The sequence below is a fragment of the Lolium perenne genome, chromosome 3, assembly GCF_019359855.2.
Source record: "Lolium perenne isolate Kyuss_39 chromosome 3, Kyuss_2.0, whole genome shotgun sequence".
NCBI lineage: Eukaryota > Viridiplantae > Streptophyta > Magnoliopsida > Poales > Poaceae > Lolium > Lolium perenne.
The window spans coordinates 152,406,781-152,419,814 of record NC_067246.2 but is presented as its reverse complement, the minus strand read 5'-3'; the positions used below and the strand labels follow the sequence as shown (position 1 = coordinate 152,419,814).

The 13,034-nt window shown below is 46.1% G+C and overlaps 1 protein-coding gene across 1 annotated transcript; it reads left to right on the top strand.

Moving 5' to 3' along the window:
- The first annotated feature begins 9,648 nt into the window (after window positions 1-9,648).
- On the top strand, window positions 9,649-10,224 carry LOC127327124 (small polypeptide DEVIL 4). The gene has a single exon (XM_051353909.2). It carries the CDS (start codon window positions 9,847-9,849, stop codon window positions 9,961-9,963), a length of 117 nt encoding a protein of 38 aa, XP_051209869.1. The 5' UTR covers window positions 9,649-9,846; the 3' UTR covers window positions 9,964-10,224.
- The last annotated feature ends 2,810 nt before the right edge of the window (window positions 10,225-13,034 follow it).

Sequence of the window (13,034 nt, the reverse complement as noted above, 5' to 3'; positions counted from 1 at the left end):
GGATGGCGGTCTATGTACTTTGTCGTAATGCCCAATTAAATCTCACTATACTCATCATGATATGTATGTGCATGGTCATGCTCTCTTTATTTGTCAATTGCCCAACTGTAATTTGTTCACCCAACATGCTGTTTGTCTTATGGGAGAGACACCTCTAGTGAACTGTGGACCCCGGTCCAATTCTCTTTACTGAAATACAATCTCTTGCAATACTTGTTTCTTGTTTTTACGCAAACAATCATCTTCCACACAATACGGTTAATCCTTTGTTACAGCAAGCCGGTGAGATTGACAACCTCACTGTTTCGTTGGGGCAAAGTACTTTGGTTGTGTTGTGCAGGTTCCACGTTGGCGCCGGAATCCCTGGTGTTGCGCCGCACTACATCCCGCCGCCATCAACATTCAACGTGCTTCTTGGCTCCTCCTGGTTCGATAAACCTTGGTTTCTTTCTGAGGGAAAACTTGCTGCTGTGCGCATCATACCTTCCTCTTGGGGTTCCCAACGAACGTGTGAGTTACACGCCATCACCACACGACGCACTCGTGCTGGCGACGCTCAGATAACTCCAAGACGACCACCACGGACCACGACGCGTAGCAGCACCGCCCCTCTCCGCCAGGAACACGCTGCCACTCTTCTTCTCGCCGTGCACGCGCCGAGTCCTCCATGCGCCCGTCTGCCCCTATTTAGCACCCAGGCCTTGTCTATGTTCCCCCTTCGCACCCTCCACATCGCCCCACTCCGCTGGTCACACCCGAGGGCAGAGAGAGGCTCAACCTCTCCCTGTTCATCGAGGACGCTGGCGGTAACCGCCGCGTCGCGGTGAAGGTTGCCGTCGCCTCCAACCACCATTCCCCTCCATTTCTGTTTCCCTGGAGGCTCCTATCCCCTCTCTATCTGATGCGCGTCCTCTTGCTCCTCAGGTTGGCCCGTGCGCGGCGCGCTCGTGAACAGCGGCGGAGCCCGTCACCGTCGACCGCCGTTCCGACCACATCTGTTTTCATCGCCGCGACCCGCACTCGGAAGCCCTTCTTCCGCAGCATCCAACGCACCCGCCCCCGTCGAGTTCTGCGTCCCGAGGTGAGCTCAAACGCCTCCAGAAGTCGCTAGGTTTCGCACCAGACGCTCACTGTTTCGCGTCGGGGAAGAAAGCCTGTGCGCTGTTGGATTCTCCTCCTGCGCATGCATGCGAGCCGCCGCGGGCCCCGCGCGCTGACGCGGACGGCCACGACCTGGCGGTTTAAACCGCCATCTCCCGCGCGTCCGCGGACGAAGCCGGGCCGCCTAGCGGCAGATGGCTGCGGATCTGGGCCGCGCCGCCGAATCCCGGCCCGTTTCGATTTAGAAAATAAAACTGGGGTTTTCTCCAGTAAATAGAGCTATAGGTTTTCTAATTCCATTTATTCCTAGATGAACCTAATTGGGTGATTCAAATTGCTATATGCTCTTGAACTAAATCTTAACCATAAAAAAATGCATTCATGTGATTTAATGTTGTGATTATGAGTTGATAAATAAAAACCTAAAATGTTACTGATTGTGTATTTTATTTATGGTGTAAGATTTATAAGACCTTTTGGCATGAAGTTAATTTTGTTGTGAAGTAGATGTAATTACCTTTCTTTTGGCACTGGTCCCACATGCAAAAGCTTCCTGCATTTTGTTTGGTTAGCAAATTAAATTTTGTACAGAGAGCTCTTCTCTGATTTTTATTCACAAACTACACATGCTCTCGAAGCAAATCCTACGGCTATCAGTAGATATATTGTTAAAGTATTTCTGTGCAAAAGGAAATGGTTTTTAGACTTGTATATTAGGCCTGGTGAATTTATACCTGCAAACAGGGCACCTTTTTAGTATTTTATTTTTGAAAAATCACTCACAAATCAGAAAAATGCCAAACCAGTGGGGTTAGCTCACATTTGGTATTAGCTATCCGTGGGTATGATTGGTTTTGGTTGGTGATGCCCTGATACTGGTGAGCCTAGCTATTTGTTTGCTCTGGTTTCTGTCTCATTTAAATTGTCTAAATTATTTAAAAAATTATTTGCAAGTGATTCTTGTGCAAGTGTGTTATACATTTTGTTAGCTTTCAGTAGGTATACTGCATGTATTTTTGTGACTCACAGAAAGATTTAGACCATTTAAATGGTTCTTAAGTCATTTCTGGAATTGTAAAAATCATATCTTTTGTTTTAAAAATCATAAATTAGTGAAACCACTTTTAGTAGCTTGCATTTGTAAACCTTTACATACTGTGATTTTACCAAATTTTTGTGTGCACTATTCTGGAATGGTTTGTTGATTCGGTGTGTGCTTGTTTCTTTTTATTTTGCGACGCTAGATTCGAACGCCGCCGGAAATAAAGGAGGAGGTGAATTTGGAGGATTTGAGGAAGAAGGCCAGGGACACTTTGCTGATCAAGGCAAGCCACCTCTTGATGCATGTCTCATCCTAATCATCTTACTCTTGCATTATCACAGGTTTTGTTAAATTGCATGTCTTTTATTTATTTATGTGAGTGGTTCTGCCACTCGAAGTTTTATTATTCCACCCTTACGGGTGCAGCCCTTGTGATACCTACTGATCCAACACTTGCTAGTGATATGGTGCTTAGCACCTTATCATCCTTGTCGCCGCTTTTCAAAGAAAAGTCGGACTATAGGTCGGGAGCCCTGTTTAAAAAGGTTTTGTGAAATTGTTTTCATGAAAGAAGTGTTTCGAAAACCTTGGAATGGGTTAGCCCTGCCCAAGTGTGAGTTTATGAAAAGGAAAAGGTTTTCGGGAAGAAAAGTTGCTGGAGGCAAGTGAAGAAAATTGTTTTCGAAAAACTTTGGTGACTGAGTACCTAACCGGACCTAGCCAGTACAACCACATTACCCTTACGTGGGACGGGGCGTAGCGTAGTAGTTTGTCTCGCCTTAGTTTGAGTCCTGCAAGTGTAGTGGCAGTCCGACCATGGACGCTTCGACCGGGGTTCTTCCCATGAGAAGGGACGCAACCTATTTGCCTGTTTAGGTACGCGGGGTACTACTTATGAGCTCCCATTGAAATATGCCTAAGTGGTTGGATGGCATTCCGGAGGGTCGAGTGTGCTGGGGACCTTGCTACTCCTGGACAGCCCTCGGACTCTGGTGTTGGGAGGTACAACTCATTCGGCATGTCTTAGGCTAAGGCGAGCAGGCGAAAAACTACGATCGGGTACTTGTCGTGGCATATGTTATTATGCAGGGATGATGCCCACACGATGAGTATTCGGATCTTGTGGGGAAAGTGTACAACCTCTGCAGAGTGTAAATCTATTCGAATAGCCGTGTCCACGGTTATGGACATGGGAAAGGCTGTTGCTTGGCATTAAAGGAAAGTTTTGTTTTACAAAAGTGTTTTCCAAAAAGGTTTTGGAAATGTACCTGGGAGGTACGGAAAGATACCAGTGGGACTGGTGGAGATGTACCTGTGAGGTACGGTGGAAAGCTGAAATTGTTTTGGTCACTCCGATGGCCGGAAATCGAAATGGGTCTTCCTTACCTATTAGTCTTCAAATAAACTTGTTTTCAAAAAGGTTTTCAACAAAGATATAGAGATGTCATACTCTCGAGAGGAACTACCTCTCGCTCCTTGTCGCCCTAGTGTAGTGCCTGTTCCTTGCTACTGCCATACTGCATATCCTTTATTTCTCTCTAAGGTGGTTTGCGAGTACATTCAAACGTACTCATTGGCATTGTTGTCATGGCTATTTACTTGGCCAGACTTTGAAGAGGAGTACCACGAAGAAGAAGAGTACGACGTCGAAGACGCGCCCTAGGACGCTCTCCCAGTCAGCCGCCTGTAGGGTAAAGGCCTGACTTGGGTTCCACCGCCGTTTGGAGTCAAGATGTTTCCGCTGCTGTTTGTTGAATTACGGCCTTGATGGCCGATATTGTAAGACTTTCGTAATACTTTTAATTCGGTACTGTAATGGATGTTGTAATCTGATATCAGTTCGGTTATGTATTCACGATGGAATGATCTTGGGATCGTGAAATTGTATGCATAACAGGAGTTCTGGACTGGTAAGTCCGGGGCCCCACAGAGACGCTTGCACCAAGATCACAAAGTTCAGTTTCCTCATTTACTCCAATATGAATCTTAATAGTGGGCTCAAATATATCATCAAGCTTAGCTGGGAGTTTCTCAGCTAGCTTCTCATATTGTTGTTCTAACTCACAAACTTTGCATGCTACTTCATGAATAAATTGGTGTTACATAGTATCGTTACCTTGACTAATTCCGGGATTCTTGATAGTGATCATCTTTACTAGGTCTTCCACGGAGTAGTCCGGTGATGGAACATTGCTATAGTCCATTTCATCAGGTGCTTCGTCTTCTACCTCGATCCTCACCATCTTGAGATCTTCAACGGTGTTTGGTTCGGGCTTCCCTGCAAATCTTGCAAGTATTGCAGTTTGGATTTTAGCTATCTTGCCCAATTGTGCATCAACGGTCTTTGTCCTTTCCCGTAGAACTTGAACATCATTCTTGAGAGAAACAGTTTGATTAGATAAATTCACTAACATAATGCTATGATTCTCAGTAAGCTTTGTAAGTGTGTTATTTTCTCAGTTTAAGCATGCATACAACTTTTGAAAGTGTTTTCAATTGAAACATTACCATTGCTTGATCCACTACCATTAGTGTAGTTATTGTTTTGAACTACTACATGATTAGTATATTGCTTTTGAAATTTAGAGAAAAAGTTTTGACTCTTCCATGCAAGGTTAAAAGGATTTCTTGCTATGAAGTCTACTTCCTCAACATTAGAATTGGTGATGGCATTAACTTGGGTATTTTACTTACCCTTCAAAATATTTAAAAGCTCATCTACCTTTGAAGTAAGCTCTTCATTATTACCTTCGGTCATTTAATTCACCTTTCTCGAGGAGGATCTTTCAACATACCATTGGGCATGGTTGCTTTCCATATCACCTAGAAGTCTTCATGCAACTTCAACTTGCTTGCTCATGAATGTTCCTCCATCTGCAATATCAAGTATATACTTTGACGTTGGTTTAAGGGCATTACAAAATAAGTGGAGAATTAATCAGTCCTCCATTCCATGACTTGGACAGTTCATGGTGGCTTCTTTCATCCTTTCCCATCCAAGCGCAAGTTGCTCGTGGTCTTCTTATCTAAAACATATAATGTTACAACTGATTTGCATAGTCTTTGCTGGTGGGAAAAACTTAGTCATGAATATATTAGTACATTCATCCCATGAAGTAATAATGCCTTTTGTCAACGCTAGCAACCATTATTTTGCTTTTTGTCTTAGTGAAAAGGGAAACAAGCGTACTTTTACCGCATTCGGGTCAACATCTTTGATGTGCATCATGTCACATATTTCAGTAAATGTATTCAAGTGCATACCTGAATGCTTAGCAGCTGAGCCTCCAAATTGGTTCTACTGAACCAAACTCAAAAGGTTAGGCTTAATTTCATAGTTCTCCGCTGTAATAGCGGGCTGATTTATGGGTGCACGAATAAAATAATCATTGGGGATAGCATATTCCTCAAGCTTCTTTTATGCCATGGTTATGATCTTTTTGGTATTTTCTCTTATGATTATAAAGAAAAGGTAACAATTTTTTGGGGGGTTTTCAAATAGAGAACAAAATGGTAAACTAATAACAGTAAATAAGAACTAAAAAAATGAAACTGACTAACAAGGTCTCTAGTAACCTTACCAGAATAGCGAAATTGCTTCCCCGACAACGGCGCCAGAAAAAGGGTTGATACATTCGATCCGGATTATGGATTGTAGTATGATAAGCTTTTTACCTAGAAGAACTAGGTTTAATCAAACATTGGGAAGCACTACTCAAATGGTGTAAAGAAAACGTCTACAATTCTTGCTAGTTAATTTGATTTTATGTTTACCAGACCTATCTAGTTTACTCTTAAATGGGTTGTGTTCAGTGGTGGAAATAGGCCCATGGTTAGGGATTCTCCTGCAGCTATGCATACATATGGAAATGAAGTGCAAATGTGTAGTAAATAAAATAGAGATAAGAGATTTGTGAGCAGCATATCCGTAAATACTCTTGCTCCTAAAGCCAGAGGTGACAAGAGCCTCTTGGTCCAACCACTCTACCCACAGCCGCGAGTAACAACAGTTGTTAAGTAAATGAATACAGACCAAAGCATTAAGCTAGATGATTGTGCCGTTGAACCCGAATGAATCACTAAACATGTATCGTTACTTTCCGCTTTTTGTCACTGAGGTTTCGCGGTAGCACGCCGTTATCCACTCATCCCACCTCTTCCCTTGGTCGATCCGATTGACATGGGTACATGCAGATGTCCGCACGCGTCTGTTTGCGTCGGCCCAAATGGTCGAAATCGAACGTGCATCTGTTTGCATCGGGCGCGCAGAAAAGTCAGCCGCTACATTGATCGCGAAGGCTGCGGCGCAGATGTGGAAGTGCTGACCGCGGAAGCGATGCCCTCGATACATGCTCGCTGCCAGGCAGGCCCAGTGGAGAAGCGAGTCGTCACTTGGGGCGTCCGCATAGCGTCCACCGCGACGCATTCCAGGCATAAATATGAGCCGGGTTTGTGTCGTTGCGGATGAGCCGGTTACGATGCGTCGCCCCGCTGGAGCGTGTTCCATACGCATTTTTGGCCCGGGCGGACGCAAATGGTCGCTTAGTGTCCGTTTGCGTCGTCCCGTTGGAGATGCCCTTGCTCCCAAGTGCAGTCATGCATGAAACCGACCGAGGCTGCCAAACGCGCCTAAGGGCATCTCCAATGGCGCGACGCAAATGGACGATGAGCTAGGTTTGCGTCCGCCGTGACCGGAAATGCGTCTGGGCCCTGCTCCAGCGGGGCTACGCAAAGGGACCGGGCCGTCCGCGGCGACGCAATCCTGGCCCAAATATGTGCCAGGTTTCCGTCTCCGCGGACGCTCCGCGGTCGCGCCGAGTGTCCACCGAAAAGACGTAGGACCCGCGTGTCAGTGGCAGGGAGGCCGATATTATTCCTGCCAGTGGCCATTCGGCGCGCGAAAAATCAAAGTAGACCTGCGTGAGCAGTCCAGAAGCGATGGACGTCCTCGCCGCCGCAGCCACCACCATGGATGCCGAGTAAAACCTCGCACCCGCCGCCGCCCCACACTCCCCCGTAGCCACGGCCATAGCCACAATGGAGGCTGTAGCTCCGGTGGAAGCAAAGCGGGCCGCCACCGGCGGCCGGGAGGCAAAGCCGAAGGCGGCAAAGAAGGTGATCTCCAAAGAGGAGAAATGCGTCGAGGCCGTGAAGCGTCGGCTACCTTCGAGCTTAGCGGAGGGCTACATGCTCGTCAAGCGAGAGGGGATCGCCAGCGTCGCTCCTCCGGCCTCGTCGGTGAGCTCGGTAAGTTTCCACTGCGTCCTGGAACTCCTGCTCCCTTGTAGGGCCACCCGGCGTCGCGGTTCGCCTCCAGCGTGGCGCCAGTGCAGTTCAACCGCGCGCCGCTACAGTTCAACGGGGTGCCGGTTCCCGACCTCAACCAGATGCCTAGAAGAGGTGACTCATGCTCGGGCGCGACACACAAGACGCGCCAGCTGCCGGAGCAGAGCATGCCGGAGCCCCGCATCCTGTTCGAGGAAATGTCACCGCCTGCCCCGACGATGGACGACCCGGTACGTGAGCTCTCTCAATGTGTGCGACTGCCGTGTATCATTTGTCTGACGTGCGGTCATTCGTAGGCCTATTGGATGGACCGCCATGAGACAGACATCCAGGCCATGATCTTCGGCAGCGGCTTCGTTGGCGACGACCGGGCCGGGACAGGCCCGCATGATGAGTGGGGACCGACGCAAGATGCAGAGGACATCGATAACGCACGGCTATTGTCCACCCAGCCCACGCAGCCAGCACCCGTGTGCGTCGATGACTTTGAAGACGCGCCAACACAGCCTGCCCTCGCCACGGACAATGGAACCAAGAAGAAGGGGGAGAGCCACAGGACACAAGGATTCATCGACGACGAGGACAAGTGTTTGTGCGACGCGTGGCTGGCAACAAGCCATGACTGTATTAAGGACGCTCAAGAAAAGGGCAAGGTCTATTGGGCCAAGGTCATGCAGGAGTACAACGAGACCAAGATGCACCCACCCTACCACATCCCAAGCCTTCGCACGGAAGAGTCCCTCAGAAAAAGATGGAACTACATCAAACAAGAGACAAGCAAGTTCGTCTCGACCGTCGAACATACTAAGAGGCACCCCGTAAGCGGCGCTGGCGTCATTTCAGTGGTAAACAAGATACAACCTTCATCATTCTATTCTATTTACATTATTCTATGTAAATCATTTGCGGCTTTGACGTGATTGCAGGTATCCCGGGCCTTGGAGAGGTTCAAGGCAGTGCATAAGAAGGGCTTTCATATGGTCCATTGCTGGGACAAGCTCAAGGACGCGGAGAAGTGGAAGACAAGCTTTTCGGCCTACGATGAAGCTGTGAAGAATTGGACAGCGGTCAACCTTGACGGCGAAAACGACGATCAAGGACGTCAAGCCCTTTCACCTCGTCCCCGAGGCCATAAGGCTACCAATGTCAATCTAGCCCGGGATGCACAGGCCATTGCGTTCACCCAGAGCCTGGAGAAGATGATGGCCGAGAATCATACCGCCTTGGCTGCTAGGGAGGCATCTGGAAAAAGAGGCTGCAGCTGTCATCTACCTCAACCTCACGAAAGAGGTCATTGAGGTCCAAAGGATGGACGTCGAGGCCAAAAATGCAGACGTCGAGACCAAATTGCGTGACGCCGAGGCCAAGACCCGTGCAGAAGACACAAGGATCATGCTAGCCGACATGAGCGGCGTCGAGGACGACACCATGGCCTGATTCATGAAGAGGCGCGCCGAAATCTGCGCAAGACGCTTGATCGCTGGCGCCATGCGCCCAACACCTTGGCCTCCTTTTGGACTTTTTTTTTTATTGCTGTTTAGACCTTGTTGTGCCCCTTTTGGACTCCACTTTGCGCCGTACCATGTGCAAAGTGTGATGAATTTATTTTAGACCTCAATTTGAGACTGTAATTACGTGCAAATTTGGCTACAACTTTTTTTTTGAATTCTGGCCCGCGTCGAAAATACGTCGGCCCGCTGGAGCCACCCAGACTTAAACAGACGCACGACCATTTTTACGTTCGCCAGACAACACAAACAGACACCCGCAGACAATTTAGATGTCTAAAATGCGTCGCGGCTGCGCCCGAGAAAAGAGAGGGGAGGTGGGAGAGGTTGATACGGCTATCGTCATGCACTGCACTGACCTGGAGCACACGACGACCGGCCGGGCCGGGGAGCCGTCAGAGTCAGACGCACGCACGCACGATGGAGACTGGAGAGGGCGTTGGCAGCGACCCTTCGCCACCGTGCCTGGCCGTGTCCCCGACATATTTTCCATCGGGGCAGCGCACGCACGCACGGGCTCTGACGCGGACCACGACGGCCGAACCACCTTGCCCGGCTGTCCCGGGGGCAGCAGGAATCCGCGGCGTTGTCCTTCTCGCTGCTGCCCTTGCACGCCCATGTGGCCCTCCCCACACTCGCCACAATTATTAATCAGAGCCCCCGTTATCTCCTTCTACTTTGCTCTTCTACGGTGTGGCCATCTGGATGGATCTAAGCTCCCTCCACACTATATAAGCACACCCGTTGGAGTACCGAGCGATCACCACTGCAAGGTTGCGTTGTTTTGCTCTTCGAAGAAGAGATCATCTTTAGCTCAGACCCCCACCAGAGTTCAGTACTGCTACGGTGCTACACACCATATCTTGTTTAGCTTCCATCGATCGCCACCAGAACACACCACAGAGGAAGATGAAGCTTCTCGGGAGCCAGAGAAGAGGAGGCTTCAGCAGGACCCTCAAAGAGCACAGAGCCAGGTTCTACATCATCCAGCGCTGCGTCGTCATGCTCCTGCGGTGGCACGACTGACTCCATAGATTCCTCGTCCATGGACTTCTTACCAACAAAATTTTTGCTTTTCGGTCTGTCATTGCAATGGAGTCGGCTGATTGTACATAAGAGGCCAGTTATAGATCAACTAGAAGTAGCAGCAAATAGGAACTCACCGTTCTCTATCCCCTTCCTCCCTCCCCTTCTTGCAACTGTGTGTGTCATTGTACAATTATTACGTCAATGTCGGGTACGGGAATGCAATATCAGCTGAAAGAAACAGCGGGAATTACCGGATCATCTATCGCTTCTCCCTGTTTCTAATACTCCCTCTGTTCTATAAAAAAATTCCTTAAATTTATCAAAATTTAGATGTATGTAGACACTATCTAGTAGGTAGATACATCCAAATCTTGACAAAGTTCAGATACTTTTGGTGGGATGGAGATTATACATATGTATACTTTGCATGTGTTGTTGATCTAGCCAGTCTAGTTCCCCACCTACCTTTTATTCAATATAAACTTATCACTATTGGGTTTAGCTCTATTGCTAATATTACAATCTTTCACTAGAAGTCAATGACGGGACTAATTTAGTGAAGGGCTTGCAAAAAATATTGGGTTCATTTTCACCAATCACTCTATAGCAGCTCCGCCACCGCCTACGAGCAATCACTCAGAGAACAAATCAAACAATTTAATTAAGCAGGAACGAAGTAGCTTGGTTGAGGCACTCTCACTCAGATAGGCTTCTCCCCTAGCTTGAGGAAGAAAGAAAAGCTGCTCCTCAAGCAGTGCCAGATGATGATAAAATAGCGGCGGATCCATCTTATGGAATTCTCAACTTCTTGTTGCCGGATGTGGTTAGCTACTATGCTATCGAACTTAATTAATTTATTGTTATCCTACGAATAAAGCTTCAGACTCAACAGAATGTTGCTCTATTCCAGTACTTTGGACACGAGGCTGCAATCTAACTTATGTCAAGTTTGCATACTTGGAAGTTTTATAATTGTTTGGTTCGTCACATCTGTGAACTAACTCGAACGACACTATCAAATAAGCTTGGTTCATTATCCATTTCATCTACAAGACTTCTGTCTCAACTTTTACATGGATAAGGATGTGATGCAAGTGGTGTGGCAGGAGCTGCTGCATAACAAATAGCTAAGTCAAAAAACTCTATCTCAAGTACAAGTCAAACCAACTAATTCATCCTTTTGGAGAGGGATTATGGGGGTCAAGGATGGGTTCTTCAATCGAGGCTCGTTTGTCATTAAGGATGGGGCTAGCACTCGATTTTGGGAAGACGTCTGGCTAGGTAACACATCTCTATCCACTCAATATCCATCGCTATATAACATTGTACAACATAAACATGTTACGGTTGCAAATGTTTTGTCCAATACACCACTAAATGTTGGTTTTAATCGGCTTTTGACAAGAGATAAGTATGAAGCATGGTTAAATTTAGTGGAACGATTGATGAGTATTAACCTGATAGGTTCTCATGGCGTTTAACTTCTTCTGGGTCTTTCTCGGTTAAATCTAACGCCACGATCAGAAACAACTGTCTTTGGGAATATGCGACGGGCATCGGCGCTTTTTCTGGCAGGCAATAAAGTGTGACATCTTAGAAAATCTATCCACTACCACAAATATAGAATCATGGACTCTCTTAGTACATGGAAAACACAACACAAAATCCATACTAATATATTCTCATGGTGTAGTAGGTGCTGGTAAAGGAGTATACAAACTGTGAGGCTTCAGCTTGGACTTGGACTTGTTGCAAGTAATGCATCTCTTCACATACATATCCACATCCCGCCTCATCTTTGGCCAATAAAAGTGATCAGCGAGCATGAGTAGCATCTTCTCACGCCCAAAGTGACCCATGAAACCTCCAACATGTGATTCTTGCAATAAGAGAAAACGCACAGACGATTCTGTAACACATAGTTTGTTAGCTCTAAACAAGAACCAATCATGAATGTGATATTTTTCTCATGCTTTACCAATAGCACACAAGCGATATTATTCAATAAAATCATGAACAGTAGCACACAAATCACGTAGAACCTCTAATCCAGGAATTTTAACATCAAGTTGAGTTAACATCATATTTTTCCTAGATAGACCATCAACAACAACATTATTTTTTCCTTTCTTCTGATTAATAATGTGTGGAAAAGACTCAATGAACTCAACCCATATAGCAAGACGCCTATGAAAGTTAGATTGAGCTTTCAGATATTCAATTGTTTCATGATTAGAATTTATGATAAATTCTTTTGGCCACAAATAATGTTGCCTAACCTCAAGAACTCTAATTAAAGAATACAATTTTTTATCATAGATAGGATACTTCAACTTAGCACCAGAAAATTTCTCAGAAAAATATGCAATTGGACCACCCAGTTGCATCAACACACCACCAATTCCAATACCACTAGCATCACATTCAATCTCAAATTTCTTATTAAAATCAGCAAGTGCAAGCAACGGTGCAGAAGTTAACAAACGTTTCAGCTCATAGAAATCATGGTCTTGGGTTGCGCCCCACTTTTAGTCAACTCATTCAAAGGTGCAGTAATTGTACTAAAATTTGGCACAAAACGCCTACAGAAACAAGCAAGACCATGAAAACTTCGTACTTGCTTCAATTTTAGATGAATCTACTTTCACTCCATGCTTATAGATAATAACCCATAAATATGACCTTATCTCAGCAAAATATGCACTTTTCAAGATTACCGTGCAGTTTATTATCACGCAACACTTGCAAAACATGTCGAATATGCATAGTATGATCAGATTAATGCGGCTGTAAATTAATATGTAATCAAAATACACAACCACAGACTTGGCAATAAAATCAGACAAAACATGGTTCATCAATCTCATGAAAGTACTAGGTGCATTAGTTAAACCAAAAGGCATCACTAATCACTGAAATAAACCAAAAATTGTTTTTAAGGCTATTTTCTATTCATTCCCCTCTTTCATCCTAATTTGATGGTAAGCACTACGCAAATTAATTTTAGAGAAAACAACAGCACCACTCAATTCATCTAACATATCCCCTAGATAGGGAATAGGATGACG

Excerpts from the sequence above, each read along its gene's own strand:
- LOC127327124 (XM_051353909.2), top strand. The coding sequence starts at position 9,847 with ATGAAGCTTCTCGGGAGCCAGAGAAGAGGAGGCTTCAGCAGGACCCTC.